The 15,979-nt window shown below is 34.8% G+C and overlaps 1 protein-coding gene and 1 long non-coding RNA gene across 23 annotated transcripts in view; one reads left to right on the forward strand and one right to left on the reverse strand.

Moving 5' to 3' along the window:
* Positions 1 to 15,979, forward strand: part of KHDRBS2 (KH RNA binding domain containing, signal transduction associated 2) — a 589,140-nt gene that overhangs the window by 266,309 nt on the left and 306,852 nt on the right. For all 22 annotated transcript variants that reach the window (XR_013383276.1, XR_013383278.1, XR_013383277.1 and 19 more), the window contains exon 4: positions 7,802 to 7,948. Coding sequence is in view for 4 of the 22 variants with exons in the window: in XM_077903521.1 (XP_077759647.1) it covers positions 7,802 to 7,948 (147 nt within the window). In the remaining 18 variants the exon portion in view is untranslated. The remainder of the gene's footprint in view (positions 1 to 7,801; positions 7,949 to 15,979) is intronic.
* On the reverse strand, positions 1,070 to 15,809 carry LOC144317311 (uncharacterized). The gene is made up of 3 exons (XR_013383280.1): positions 15,735 to 15,809; positions 5,601 to 5,666; positions 1,070 to 1,506 (listed from the first exon to the last, which is right to left on the reverse strand). It is a non-coding gene; the product is annotated as an uncharacterized LOC144317311 (long non-coding RNA).

Here is a 15,979-nt window from a genome sequence, read left to right on the forward strand (position 1 = left end):
GAGAAAAGAAAAGCAGTGGTTGGTATTTGTTCCTAGGAGTTTTGAAATATTTGTTGTTATACATAGAAAATAATACAAAAATTATTTCAGTCTCTAAGATAGTAGTAGTTGTTAATAAAATATTACTGTAAAGTTTTGTATCATTGGGATCTCCTTTCTGGACTCTAAAGGTTGCTAAGTTTGATTCCTGGGAGCAAAGAGTAAGCACTGTACTTATACAACTATTGATTCTCCTGAAATTGGAATAGTCTAGTAAGAACTAATCCATCTACCAACCCCTGGGGATATCTGACTCTGTCGGAAGAACATGTGACTCTTGATCTCAAGGTTGTGGGTTCAAGCCCCATGTTGGGTGTAGAGATTACCCACTGCCACTCCCATTATATAAAGGTAACAAGCCATAGGGAGGGACTAGATAGGAGGAGCTATTTTAAAAAATTTGCTTGTTCTAATTTGTTTATGATAAACACCATAATACTCTCTTGAGTTATAAGCTTCTACTGTTTTACTTACTTACACAGGCTATGTGCTTGTAATACCAGAACAAATGCTTGATGTGGTATAAACTGCAATTGCATAATTATTTGCTTAGAAAATAAAATACCATAGAATATACATATATATGATTTATAGATTGTTCTTCATTTATTAGAAGACATACTAAATGTAATTATAAATTGGAAATATTTTTCCTATGCTAAAAGTAAAGTCATATTAGTAAATATAGATCACTCCATTCCAAGGTCTCAGGACAATAAATGTTTGAGCCTATGAAGAAAACCTTAGCATGAGCAGTAAAGACATGGTTTGATGATAGAAGAAAACACAGTATGATTTTTCCCCTTAGGTAATTAATTCCACAAGAATTTATTGAGAATATTTCTCATGTTCTACAAATACACTTGTATATGAAAAACAATTTGGGAGATGAGAAGATGATGAAACATATGTGTATAAAGATAAATTATAAAATAGAACGATGATGCTATAATTTACCTAGGAACAAAATACTGTGCAAAAATCATAATTAAGTTATTGTAACTACAGAAGGAATTTATGAAAGTAAAATCTCTCTTAACCTACATATTTTTGGTCTGACAGTTATTCGATAATTTTTTTAAAAGTCGAAGGGAGAATCATAAAAATATAATACAATACAATAACAAATACAATAGGTATAAACAAGTTTGGGAACAAGTACCACTGACTCATGATTTATAAAGATTAGACAGTAGGAGCTTAAACAGTCAATTATCGTGGACATTAGAGAATTGTTTTTTGGGGAAATAAATATTTGGCAAATCTGGTGAGTCAGTTAAGTGGTTACGAATAAAGACTACTTCTGTAATTAAATATTTAAGAGAAGACAATATAACATATATATGATATCTCATATATACATCCAGATGAATACATAGGTGTTTAGAAAATGATGAATAGGACATCAACTCAGTTATTCAGGTGTTCTCTGCTGGTGCTGTTGATAACGGGATGCTTCAGGAGATGCTGGAGGGAAAAAAATAATCCAAAATTTGAAGTGGTACAAAAGAGGTATACATGGTTTTATCATATTGTGAACAATTTATAACATATTTTTTAAAAATTTGCCCAAAGCAGGTGAACACTCTTCTCCTTTTTTTTTTTTTAAGATTTTATTTATTTATTCATGAGACACACATACACACAGAGGCAGACACATAGGCAGAGGGAGAAGCAGGCTCCATGCAGGAAGCCCGATGGGACTCGATTCCAGGACTCCGGGATCATGCCCTGAGCCAAAGGTAGACGCTCAACCACTGAGCCACCCAGACATCCCAACACTCTTCTTAGTTTAACAAAATGGAAACATTTCTTTCACTAGAATCCCACTTTAAAGAGCACTGTATTTGCATATGTGTATGAGAGAGACAGAGACAGAGAGAGGGAGATTGCAAAGCGTCATTCCAAGTAGCAAATGATGATCACCATTGTGACTTCTAAGGATAGTAGGGTCAATTAGCTGGTATGCCCTTTATTTCATCGAGCTCCCTAATAAGCTGGACATGTACGCTTGGGAATTAGCATTCAATAACTAAATTACTCTGTTTCATAGAGGTGCAAATAATTTAAAAGTTCCTCAGAAATTCCATGTGGGAGGAAAGAATAATACAAACATTAGAGACAGAAGAAAAAAAAACTAAAATTGTGAAATGAAGCAGGAAAGGTCTTGCGACAAGAGGATGGGAATTTTGTGAATTGTCTATGATGAAATTATCAATGTGACCTCTTGGCTTTGTGCCCCTCTGATATTTTAAATGAAGTCTATGTCACCCATAAATGATTTTAAGAGTGGATAGTTTAGGGTATTTTAAGAAATTTTGAGTTTTACATTACAACTGACAATTGAAAAATCCAGGGAGCAAAGGCTGGCCTCAGGACCACAATACAAGGGGACATCTAATCCCGTGTCCTGTTTTGGAGAATTTGTCTTGAGTCATCTACGCTAAGATGAAATACCCAATTGTAAGCTGACTTAAATCCTTACTCCAAGAATAGAATGAGAGTGCAGAGGGCTCTAACCACTCTGCCCCTGCTGTCGGACAAACTATGCAGGAAAATAGAGAATGACCCATCATGAGGTACATTTGCTTTAAGACCATAGCATGAGCATCCATGAGAAATTGTGCAAACCAATCTGAGCGCAATCTTAAAAACTTTGGATGATGCGTTGTTTGAAATGGGTTGCAAACAGAGGGTTAGGCATAAACAATGTCGTGTGAGATCACTAGCATTTTTAGGTAAGTCTTTCATAAAGTAGGAGATGAGTAGTGACAATCTTAAAAATGATAGTTTCACCAAGCACTAATGAGCATATATCTACCAAGGAATCAGAACCTTTGGGAGAGGGGATAAGAAATTCATAGCAGATGTGCTTAGTGCATAGAGACCTGTGATCTGATGTAGGATCCCCTGGATAGCACAGTGCTCCATAGGACTGAATACCAGGAACTTGGTGGGAGATTAACCGGCCATGATATTCCAGAAACTAGACAGACCATCTGTGGGGAAATCCGGATGTATAAAATGTTTACTTATATTTAGCATACCTCTATCAGTACCCTTGGTGACTAAGAATTTGACCTTTGATAAGAGATTACCTGGCTTCTAACTCAACTCCATGATTTATAGTCTGTGTAATTCTGGACAAGTTTCTCTCTATAGCAGAAGGAAATTAACATCATATAGCATAAAGTATAGTTGTGTATACAAAATTAGATAATCTATTGAAAGTATTTTACATACCCATGATCTAAGAAGTAATATTAAAACTATGATTTCAGGGCAGCCAGGGTGGTTCAGCGGTTTAGCGCCACCTTCAGCCAAGGCTTGATCCTGGAGACCTGGGATCGAGTCCCATGTCAGGCTCCCTGCATGGAGCCTGCTTCTCCCTCTGCCTGTGTCTCTACCTCTCTCTCTCTGTCTCTCTCTCTCTCATGAATAAATAAATAAAATCTTTAAAAAAAATCTTATAAAAAAAACCTATGATTTCAGAAACACCTGGGTGGCTCAGTGGTTGAGTGTCTGCCTTCAGCTCAGGGTGTGATCCTGGGGTCCTGGGATCAAGTCCCGCATCAAGCTTCCCAAAGGGAGCCTGCTTCTCCCTCTGCCTATGTCTCCGCCTCTCTCCCTGTGTCTCTTATGAATAAATAAATAAAATCTTAAAAAATAAATAAATAAAATTATTATTTTAATTCCATTACTATAATTGTAAAAAGACACTTAAAGAAAATATACTGAAAATCCTAATAGTGTATCTTGAATTGTGTGGTTGTCGGCATTTTTTTTTTATTAAATATTTCTACTTCTGGGGATTTTTTTTCAAGTTTTCTTCAATGAACATGCTATTTTGAATTAAGAGGAAACTTTTCTAATTGTCAAATTATTTCCAAGTCAGAAGTATTCTTTTGTGGAAGATTAAAATACGAATGATAATTCCTAAGAGGAAGTTTTCTTAAAAATCCTTTTAACAATTAAACACATGAATGCAATTCAAATTAGACTCTATTTCCTCCCATGCTATACTCTATAAAATAACCAATAAAAAATGATATGCTTTATTTATATTTTACCTTAGGGTATAACAAGGGAATAGAATGTTTAGGGAGATGTGAAACTAGATTTGATATTTGTAATGACTTTGTTTTGAATTTCTCATGTTTAGCAACTAATAATTGCAATTTAAATAATTAGCTCATGATTCCTTTGTAATAGCTGAACACCACAAATTGTGTTCTGAAGGTCAGTGGTTAAAGTAAATATCCTCAATGGAATAAATTTACCTATTCCATGGAAGATTAAATAATATAAACTGAGTGTGCAGTCTTTTAAGCAGAATTATGAATCACATCAAGCCGATTCACCTTCTAGTGTGGGCATCTTACATTCTTTTGATTTATTCCCTGTGCCCTTTTCTGTGCTTGTATTAGATGGAGATCCAGTCTTCTGTACTGGTAACTTTGGAACAGTTCATGCCAATTTACACCCAAGATTTTTTTTAATCTTGTTCTCTTCTCTTCTTGCTATTATGTCTTCTATTCTTTTTTTAAAGATTTTATTTATTTATTTATTTATTTATTTATTTATTTATTTATTTATGAGAGAGAGAGAGAGAGAAAAGCAGACTTCTCACTGAGCAGGAAGCCTAATGTGGAGCTCGATCCCAGTACCCTGGGATCATGACCTGAGTGGAAGGCAGACACAACCCACTGAGCCACCCAGTACCCCATTATGTTTCCTGTTCTATCTAGTGAAACCTGCTATGGTGCTAAATCTTTATTATAAACCACACAAAAGATGATTGGGCAGAAGCACAAAAACACTACTTACTGCTCCATTCATAATCAACTTCTCAAATAATGAATTTATGGCAAAAATACATCTTTTTTCAAAATATATTTTGGAAATCTTGTTTAAGAAATACCTCAGGAGATTGTATTAAATTGCTATAAGTGTACTTGCTGGTTTCTGGACACTTGCACAATTTAGCATGGCTATGATGTCTGCCCATATTCAAATGAAACTTGGAGCTTTATGTTATAAATCCAACTGGAGGTGTAGTGGTGTTTTTTAAAATAAAATTTGGATGTTCAGGCAGATACTGGCTGGCTATTCACCAAAATTAGATTTAATAAATAGGTATTATTTTAACTAGTCCTGAATGAGGACTGAATGCAAAGACAATTTGTTATCATCCAGTAGCCATTCTCACTTTTTTCTGTCATAAATGAAACCCTCCATTTAGTCTCTTGGCTGCTCGGACTGAAATCACATTTATAGCTTCCCTTGCATCCAGGGCCACTATGTTACTACACTTTTGCCAAAGATATGCCCAGAGATGATGTATGAAACTTCTGGTATATGTCCTTGAAATAAACCTTTTGCTATCTACATTTTCTTTCTCTTGCCCCTGGAGTGGAATTTAGAGGTGATGATAGACAGCCTCCTTCATCAACACCCATGAGAACAACATCCCCAGGGATGCTGGAATTAAAAGAGGAGGAACCAGGATCCTTGGATAAGAGTGCAGAGAACAACCACCTGCTCCTCTAGCTGCTACTTACAACTTAGACTTTTACTTCAGACAGAAAGAACTTTTCTTCATGCTTGAGTCACATCTATTTTGGTCTCTGTTGAAACAGCCAGGCATTATTTTAAAATACTACTTGAGAACATAAGAAATAATATATTTATTATTATACTAAATTCGTGTAGCATTTTTAGTATACAAAATGTTCTTCACTTTTCTCAAAATTCACAAAATCCTGTGATCTCACTATTATCTAAGTTTCACAGTAGGAAATGAAGGCCAGGGACCTTTTGCTTTGTCAAAAGTTACCCCAATGTGTGAATTCAAATATAACACACCTTTGAAGATATGAAGTTTGGTTTTGAGAATAACCAGTAGTAGCTCATGATAGGTTCTGCTGTGTTCACTTTTCTCTGTTAAAATCTTTATCACTGCTAACACTTGACCTCCAGGAAGTTGCTTAGTATCTAAAGGCCTCAGTGTCCTCATCTGCTTATAGAAAGGATGATAGGGGAGGGAAGAGGCAAATGTGTTTTTCAAAAGCAAGCTGCATTTGATTCATGGACATCAGCCTAGTGGCCCAGCTGCAGAGGTATCTCGTCAGGCTTATTTTATCTGAAAAACTTGAACATGTTTGAATGCCATACCTCATAGCATCCAGACGTTATAAAATTTGGCTAGCAAGTAGCCCTTAATAACCAGTGGGAAATCAGCTTAGGAAATATGGAGAAAGAGGCAATATGAAGAATCCTCTGATTTAACCACCCAAACACTTAGGCACAAAAGAAGCTGACCCCAGAGATAAGGAGCGGAACCCAGAGGAAAGAAGTGTTTACTACACCCAGTGAATGCATAATTGTTGAGGCAAGTGCTGCTTCTCCTTAAACTGAGAAATGGGTACTGAAAAAACTGTTTTAAGTAAAAATTCCTAGTTAGAGATGGAAAGTATGATTAGGGACGTAGAGAGTGGATTACCAGGCTGAAAGGTGTTGTATTAAGAGAGATTGGAGTAGGTGGGGGATGGACAGAAAAGCAAGGACACCTTCCCATCTTTTTCATGAATCTTCCATGTACTGGAATGATGGACATTTCTATTGGATAAGCACCTTAGCATGGGCCATACAGTTAACTTCTGGAAATCAATAGAAAATTTGCTTTTATTTTCCAGTTTAGGTCTATTCTTATTACTTTTCTAAACAATCCCTAAGTAAAACTAAAAATAACTTGTCATTTCATTTTTATCCTTTGAAATTTTGTGAAAAACTACTACTTGATTGGGGAGGGGAGTTAGGAAAAGTAAAACATAATATTATATATGTTAATATTTTAATTGAATTTTGCTTTCATGAAAACCTTAGAAAAATGTAAATCTGGTTGCAAAATGAACTAGTTTTGAATCCCAACTTTGCTAAAGTTACTTAAGGTCTTTTAAACTCAGTTTCCTAATCTGATTTGTGAATACTATGCAAGATTATGGTGTGATTAGAGATGATATGCACCAAATACCTGGCACATGTTAGCAAAGTAGATAGATCATGTACTGACTTGCTTTGCACCTGTGCTGAATTAATCAGACCACAATAATCACTTGGATACAGTACTATGAAAAATCTGATCTAATAGGAACGTGTTGTTTGTTAAGCTGAGGATATATAGCTTATGCAGGATCTATGCCGACATAATGCTCAACCATCATCCCTTTAATATATTCCTGTTGACCAAAATGAGGCAGCAAATAACAGAGCTGTGGGCATAAATCTAGCTAACAAAATGGGCCAGTGGACACGTAGGCTGGAAGATAAGCCTTGGTTTTGTGTACCTTAATGGCGAACACATAACCTTTTCACTGCTTCTCAAAAGGTAGCTAGAAAGTTTGGGCTTCCTTAAAGAACAGTATTACTCATCAGACACAAAAACAATCCTTTTCTTCCTTAATATAGTAGTGTACACTGAAAAGTTAGTGGCATTTCTGTAACTTCTTTTCAGGGATTCAGCATTTTCATTTAGCTGATTAAAATCCATTGTAGATGATAATTATGCCAGCTTAAAAAATCATTCAAACACTGAAAGATGATTTTAAAATCTTTAAATGGCTTGTACCATATTTTTATTTCTCAAAGGGTTTCTACTTATGGATAATTTGCTTAGATTATGCCCTTTTGTCAGATTCTCAGTAGATGTTAAATCGATGCAAAATGGGTGGATTTGTATTTCTAAAAATAACCTCTTTCACAGGAAGAAGAATTAAGGAAGAGTGGGGAAGCCAAATATGCCCACTTGAGTGATGAACTTCATGTATTAATTGAAGTGTTTGCTCCACCTGGGGAAGCTTATTCACGAATGAGTCATGCATTGGAAGAAATTAAAAAATTCCTGGTTCCCGTAAGTGTCCTTCATTTTTCACAAAGATGTTTCTCTTAACCTTTCTTTTTTAAAGGATGCCTCTGATCTTCCCTGACTTTTTAGATGGAAAGTCATATTGAAAACTAATTATTTGTCAGGTTGATAAGAAGGTAAAATAAAATTGAATACAACCAACACTTAGTATGGGAACTGGCACATTGCCACATGACAAAGATTTGACCCTGTTCCTCAGTATATCACATGACATGCACCAGCTCACAGTCATGAAGAATAAAACAACACATAAACACAGATATATCATTGAAGTTGCATACTTTTCTCTTGTGCCTTAATTATTTGGTGGTTGACATGTATTCTTGGCAGTTTTAATTAATAGAAAAAGCATTCACAGCTATAATGGGAGGGAAAAGAAATTAGGTATGTAATATTTGTAATAAGACAATGATGTTACTTGAAAATATCAAATGTACTGTTCTGTGACTCTATGCCAGGTGCTGGCTCATTATGAAACATAATGTAAAATAATCAATATTAATAGAGCCAGACGTGTTGACGTCAGACAAAAATTGGAAAACGAAACTCATTGCACTTTGAGGGCAACAGAGTATTCATTTAGTAAGGCAGCAAATTCAGGGTTACATATTAGATAGAATTCTCTACTGAATTTCTAAGAAATAGAGGATGGTTAAGTGAATGAAGCTTTTATAAAGGTTGACAATTTAGCATTTTAGGAAGAAGTTATTCAAATAGAAATCTTGGCATTGGATTTAGAGCTGGGAATAAGATAATTGGGAGAGAATGCTGAGTAAAGCTTTTAGGAGTGCCTGGGCAGAAGTCTTTGGCAGAGGAGAAAGAGAGTAGCTAAGATTAATCTGTTCAATGAAGAAACACTGTAGATTTCTAAAGTAAGCAATGAACTCAGAGGAAATGGTGGGTAAGATTCATTGATTGGCAGTGATTTTGAGAATGGGAAAAGGGAGAAAAAAGCAGAATTTCAGTATATAAAAGCATCAAAGTCTAACCACATATTTATATGCCTAGTTAAAAAATTTCAGTCAAGACAAGGTTATAGAATAATCCCATACCACTCTGTTTATCCCCTAACTTTATATGCACACAGATTTTTTTTTTTTTGCACACAGATTTTTTGCACATTTTATCTGGTGCTTATCAGAACATCTTCTTAAATAGATATAATATTTCATAAACATGAGAATGCTATGTTTTCTCTTCCTTTCGCCTCCAAATTAAATGCCTAGTGCTGTTGGGTAAGTGGTTTTACTATATTTAGATCAGATCGACATCTAGTGATATAGGGGTATAGAAAAAGGCTATGACTACCTACATTACTAACTCATTTCAAATAATTTAAATACTCTGAGCTTAAGTTTATTCATCTTTAAAAAAAGATGATTATAACTGACTGACCTCTATCACAGCAATTGTGAATATTAAATAGGGTAATGTATATGAAAGGACATAGAAAATTATCAAGCACTATTTAATCTATTTTATTGTTATAGTAGATAGAATCTTGGAATGACTTTTTGAGGTGAAATATGTAAGATGAAATACTATTTCATTGCTACATATATATTGGATCTAATTTATGGGCTTGGTTAGCCCTATTTTACTGTAAATGCTGGTAATACATCTCACCTACTTCTAGACCTTGTGATACTTGTAATCATTTCAGCCATAACTTCTCCACTGAAATATATACTCCATGAGGGCAGGGCTGGCCAGTGTCTCTCTTGTATTCCCATCATTTAGCATGCTGCATGACACAATAATTATTGTTTGAGAGTCTGACTGGTAAAATAGGCATCGGGAGTGATGCAGAGATAAAAACAGCTATTTGGGTCGGAGGGCAGGGGAGAGTACCCCATAATTAAGATGTTCTCTATATACACATCCAGGTGAGGACCGAAAATCTCACATTGGCTAGTGTGACCTATTCCAGCCGATCTCTGTGATTTTATCTCTGCCTGCCCAACTGCTCACTTTCTGTGCTCCAGACATGCTGGCTTCTGTTCATCCTGCATGCTGGGCTCTCCAGGCTCTCCAAGCTCACTCCTCACACAGGCCTTTGAAGATTCTTCTCCAAAATATTGACACAGATGTTATTCAGGTCTCAGCTCACATTAGCAATGCAGGAAATTCTTCCCTGACTACAGGGTCTAAAGTAACCTCCTTGCATTTGTATAATCCTATTATATTTTGGCCACAATATCACTGGCCACCTAATTAACACTGCAATTTATTGTTTTATCATCTTTTAGCCCTCTTCACTTATTTTTCTCATAGTTCTTATAACCTATTATATATATATACATATATATATATATATGTATATATATATATATATATATATATATTCCTTATTTGTTTATTGTTGGTTTTCCTGATAAAATATAAATGTCATAAGAACAGGGATGATCATCTACTTTCACTGCTTTATGTCCCTATTTTGAACTATGTCAGACACATGGGAACACTTAATATTACTTTTTGTATGGGTGAATATATGATTCAATGAAAAAGCTTTAATTTTTTAAGTTTCTTTTTTAGATTTATTTATTTACTTTGGAGAGAGAGTATGTGGGGAGAGAAGCAGAGAGAGAAGGGAGGGAGAGAAGCAAACCACCCCCCACCCTCCAAGCATGGAGCCCAAGGTGGGGCTCAATCCTGAGATCACGACCTGAGCCAGAATCAAGATTTGGACACTTAACTGACTAAATCATCCAGGCATCCTGAACAAGCTTTTTAAAAAATAAATAGGGAGTCTGCTTAAGATTCTTTCTGCCTCACCCTCTGCCCCTCCTCACCCATTACCCACCCCTCAAGTTGTGCTCACACTCTCTCAATAGATAGATAGATGATAGATAGATAGATAGATAGATAGATAGATAGATAGATAGATGATAGATAGATAGATAAAATAACTATTCTTATATCTCTCACTATTGCATTAGTCAATTTTACAATCAGTGAAAGTCCTACTTTATAATTTTTTCCCATTTGCCTTGTTTGCCACAGCTCCAAGCAAAGGATGGTAACTGTCTACTTCATCTTTCACTCAAACCACAGGGGGCAAACATTAACTACCAGTTCTCTTTTTATTATAAAAAATTACTTGGTGATCCAACTTTCTTTTTGATGTTCAATATTAAAGTCTACAGAAATGGAACATATCAGGGCATTAAAATTTACAAATACAATAGCTGAAGAGTGATAGCCAGGAAGAGGCCTCCTCGAACTATCAGGACATTAAAATTCACAAATACAATAGCTGAAGAGTGATAGCCAGGAAGAGGCCTCCTAGAACTACAGAGACAGCTAATATAGAATAGGATTACCATCTAATTCCTCTACAAAATGGAGTATCTTCCCAAGGTCAGAGTTTTTATCTTCCTTCTCCTTCTTTTACGTTAGCCAACATTTATCTACCATGCCCTATGTTCAGAGGTTGTAATTGTTCAAAATGGCTAACTTCAGAACATAAAACTTGTCATGAAATGTCTGAATGCTCTAAGATGTTGGAAAGCAACACAGTTTTAGTATGTTAAATGAATTTAAAAGCAAAGGAATTATTATTACCTTGGGAGAAAATTTCTAACTTGCTGGTCTCCATCTAGTTTCTATAGTCTTATCAAAACCAGGAGAGTGGCAGGTCAATAAAACATCAATAAATTGAATTTTCCTAATTTTAAAACTCAAATACTTTGAGCAGATACCCTATTACAGTTTTAATTTACTGCTAATTTGTCTCACAAATACAGATTAGGACATATTAAAATATTTGACAAATAGTGACAAAACGGTGTAAAATCCTAAACTAATATATGTTTCAGTAATGCTAATGCCTTTCTCTTCCCATTATAGTATGTAAAGGGGTAAACAAATATTGTCATTATTATCATTGGATAAGAATGGATAATAAAAATATCAAAGGATATTTTGATAGTCCTTCCTTTTCTAGTTTAGGCATTAGGAAAGCCAGATATGGTTGTGCAGGTTGCCCCTTACACAATGCTAGGGGACAACATTTAAATTGTAGTTTGTAAATGAGACCCCCTGGTATCCCTGAGTACAGCTTCCCTTTTTCCAACCATAGTCAGCAAATTACCTTAAAATAATGACACTGTATTTCATTTTCTTAAATTGGTTAACTATCACCTTCAATTAAGTTGATTACTAAGTTTCACTAATGCTTAATAATTAACTCATGATTGAAGCATGATACATTGTCTCAGAATTTATGAAAGTTTAGCAAAATTCCATTCATTGAATGTGAGCTTATTCATTTTTTCATAGAAAAGATGAAATATGGGTTTCCACATAACCAGGAAATTAGGTTTAGGTCACAGATAAACAAATAGTTTACTCTGTTACCCACTTAAGAGCGGGCTGTTAACAGAATTAAGAGAACACAATACTCATTTCTACCAAGTCCAGGCATTACCCCAGAATCTCTCTCAGCACAGTATGCTGCACAGCACTATAACAACAGTATCAGAGTTAACAGAATTTGTAAAGTACATGTCATACCTTGAGTAAGTTTCTAATGATCATCACTACGGGTTTTATCACTTAAAGAAAAGGCGTTATATTGTGAGTGTGTATAATATTCAATATAGAACACAGTATATTGTACATTAGTAAGAAAATATAATATATTAACACAATTCAACACGGAAAAATATGCATTGTTCCAGGATATTTCTTTCCTACATCAGATTGGCTGTACGTCTTCGTGACAGTGGTGATTCTTGAAATGGGGCAATTAGGGCATATTATATTATTTCAGGTTTGAGATTAGAAACCTGTGTAGGAAACCTCTCGAGAGTGTGACTGTGGAAGAAAAGTAAACTTTTTTTTCTCTTTAAAGTAAAAGCAAAGAGAGGACATTCTTGCTTTTTCTTCCTCAAAGACTGTAACCCTAGCTCTGAAATGGGAAAATGACACTGATCGTTATTAGCAATCATACAAGAAAGTAGATACAAGAAAAATAGGAAAGAAAAGCAGGGTATTTTCAGTCTAGGTACATTCACTCTATCAGAGATCTAGACTTTCATGCACTGAAAAATTTTTTTATAAAGTTTTGAAAGATTACAAATAAAAGAATGTATCCCTTAAATTCATGTTATAATTTGATAAAAAGTAAAAATTTGGTAAGTCTTTTATGCAAGTTAATATGTAGGAAAAAAATGTATTTTTTTTAAAGATTTTATTTAGTTATTCCTGAGAGACACAAAGAGAGAGAGGCAGAGACACAGCAGAGAGAGAAGCAGGCTCCATGCATGGAGCCCGACATGACTCCATCCCGGGTCTCCAGGACCACGCCCTGGGCCGAAGGCAGATGCTTAACCGCTGAGCCATCCAGGGGTCCCAGGAAAACAATGTATTACATAAATACCCACCAGCCAGCAAAAGAAACAATAATAGGCAAGAACTGTAGACAAGGTGGGGAATAGTAGATACATTTTGACTGGCTGATGGCAAGAGTTCAGCATGTATAGCAACAACACCCTACAGGCAAGATAATGATCAGCAACAGGATAAAAAAATAAAGGGAAACAATCCATAACTTGGATATCATTCCTACATTGTTGTGATTGTTGTTAAAATGTTGTCGAGTTTCCTCAGATTGCTCTCTTCAAAACCAATTGATTCTCTTTTCTTTCTCATAATTAACCATATTCTAATAGTGCGGTAACAGCACCAGACTACAAAGCCATACATATTTAAGTAATTATTACTTGATCAGCAATGTTTCCTGTATTGCTATAATACTAGGATCATATTCTGATTATATTTGGAGAAATTTATAATCAACATACAGTCAGTATTTCTTCTTATCTGATAAGTTATAATGATGATACAAACCTATGATTTAGAAAATAATTAACATTATTACTTATCTTTAGAACAGAACTAATAATAATGATTATTACATAATTAATTAGAATAACATTAATTATAACATTAGATAATTAGAATAGCACTGTAATAATATAATTTATTATTATTATTATTGAGATGCAAGGCCACTTTAGTATTGCCGATTGATTGGCATAAGCTATAAAGCAGATAAAAAGAAGAATGGATAACTATTTGAGTTTGATTTTCTATAAACCCTAATATAAGTATCTTCTTACTCCTCACAGTACATATAATCAAATATTCATTTTATGAATCTAGGGTCAGGATGTGATCATCTCCTTTCTATCTTTGGAAACAATTTATCACTAATTATTTCTGGTCTCATTTGATGCCAGGGATCTGAATTCTCTAAGGCCATTCTTTTTAGGTAATTTTATTGCTCTTTAGTTGCCATAGTTCTCCTATGTCTTTCACCATATCCATTGCCCCTTAATGATTTACTTCTTCCCCATTAACTGGCATTAAATCCTAAGAACTGCTTTTGCAATTCTAAATGTAGTCATTACCAGGAAGGTTTAGTAACATTCCTAAGGTTATCTGTATTATTAAAGATCTGTGGTTCCTATGGATACAGGTTTGATCTTTAAGGAAAAAATCTTCACCTCTTGGGGTACCTGGCTGGCTCAGTCAGTGGAGCATGTGGTTCTTGATCTCAAGGTTGTGGTTTTGAGCTCCATATTGTGGGGTGTAAAGATTACTTTAAAAATAAAAATAAAAAAACTAAAAAAAAATCCCTTTACCTCTTAACTTCTTCTGATTCTAGTATAAGGGAATTTGTAGAGGATCAAATATAAATTTTATATTGTATTCAGAACATTTACTGAATGCTAATCCTGCACCTGTACACAGGTACATAACAAACATATGCCAACATTGACCTGTAAATACTTTTATAGATGGAAGCAACTTAAAAGACTCATGATTATTGAAGAATTTGATACAAAAAGTAATCAAAACAAAAAAGGAGCTCAATAATCAGAATCTGTTAAATAAATGTATAATTTTTTACTGAGTAAATATTTTAAGTAAGTAGTACCAGTGGTCTAAATAATGCAAGGCAAAATGTTTGTTTAAATTCAATTAAATAAATATTTCTGAACATCAAATATATGCTAGGCATGATTCTAGGAATTTGTGTTACATCAGTCACTGTCCTTGTTGAATTTAATAACCAGAAAACTATTTTCAAGATTTAAAAGATAAATATTATGGAGACATATTTAAGAGAGAATGGGAAATGAGAGACCAGATTGGATAATAAGGACAATATGTACAATAGTAATGATAGACCAGACAATGTTGATCAAATAGTAAGTATTAATTCTAGAATCAAGAAAAATCATAATTGTTTTCCCCATTGTGGGGTTCACAATGGCAGTATAGGAAGATCCTAGCTCACATTCTCCCATGGACACGACAAATTTACCACCTCTTATCGAGTTATTACCTCAGAAAAAGATCTGAAACCTGGATAACTGAAGCCCCCGCAGCATAGAATAAAACAGCAGTGTTAAAATGGATAGAGGCAAAGCCATAGTCTTGCCAGGATAAACCCCACACTAGGCACAGCAATCCACAATTAGAAGACATCTCAAAAATATAGATCTTTTCCTTGAGAAATAAAGGGTCTATGCTTCACATCAGGCACCCCAACTCATAGATTTTGTTCAGGACAGATGAGCCCCCAAGACGCCTAGGTTTGAAAACCAACAGGTATTATTCCAAGAAAATCACAGAACAGTAGGGAATAGTGAACACACTCTTAAAGGTCTCACACATAGACTAACTCATCCCAGGATTTAGAATAAAAACACCAGTTGGATAAGCACTTGGGTCATGTGTGAAGAACACCACTTACTACTTGGGGCATCTGCTGAGGAAACAGGAACTTGTTGGGATTCTCTCTGGGACACTAACGTATGCTATTTTTGTGATCTCATTCTGCCTTGCTAATAATGGCACTGGCAGGCACCATTCTGGAACTTTCCTTTAGCTTGTTACTGCTAGGAAACATGGTTCTTTGAAAAGATAAACAAAATTGACAAACTTTTACTTAGACTCACTAAGTCACTAAGAAAAATAGAGAGAACTCAAAGTTACAAC

This window comes from Canis aureus, chromosome 7 (assembly GCF_053574225.1).
Source record: "Canis aureus isolate CA01 chromosome 7, VMU_Caureus_v.1.0, whole genome shotgun sequence".
In the NCBI taxonomy this organism is placed as follows: Eukaryota; Metazoa; Chordata; class Mammalia; order Carnivora; family Canidae; genus Canis; species Canis aureus.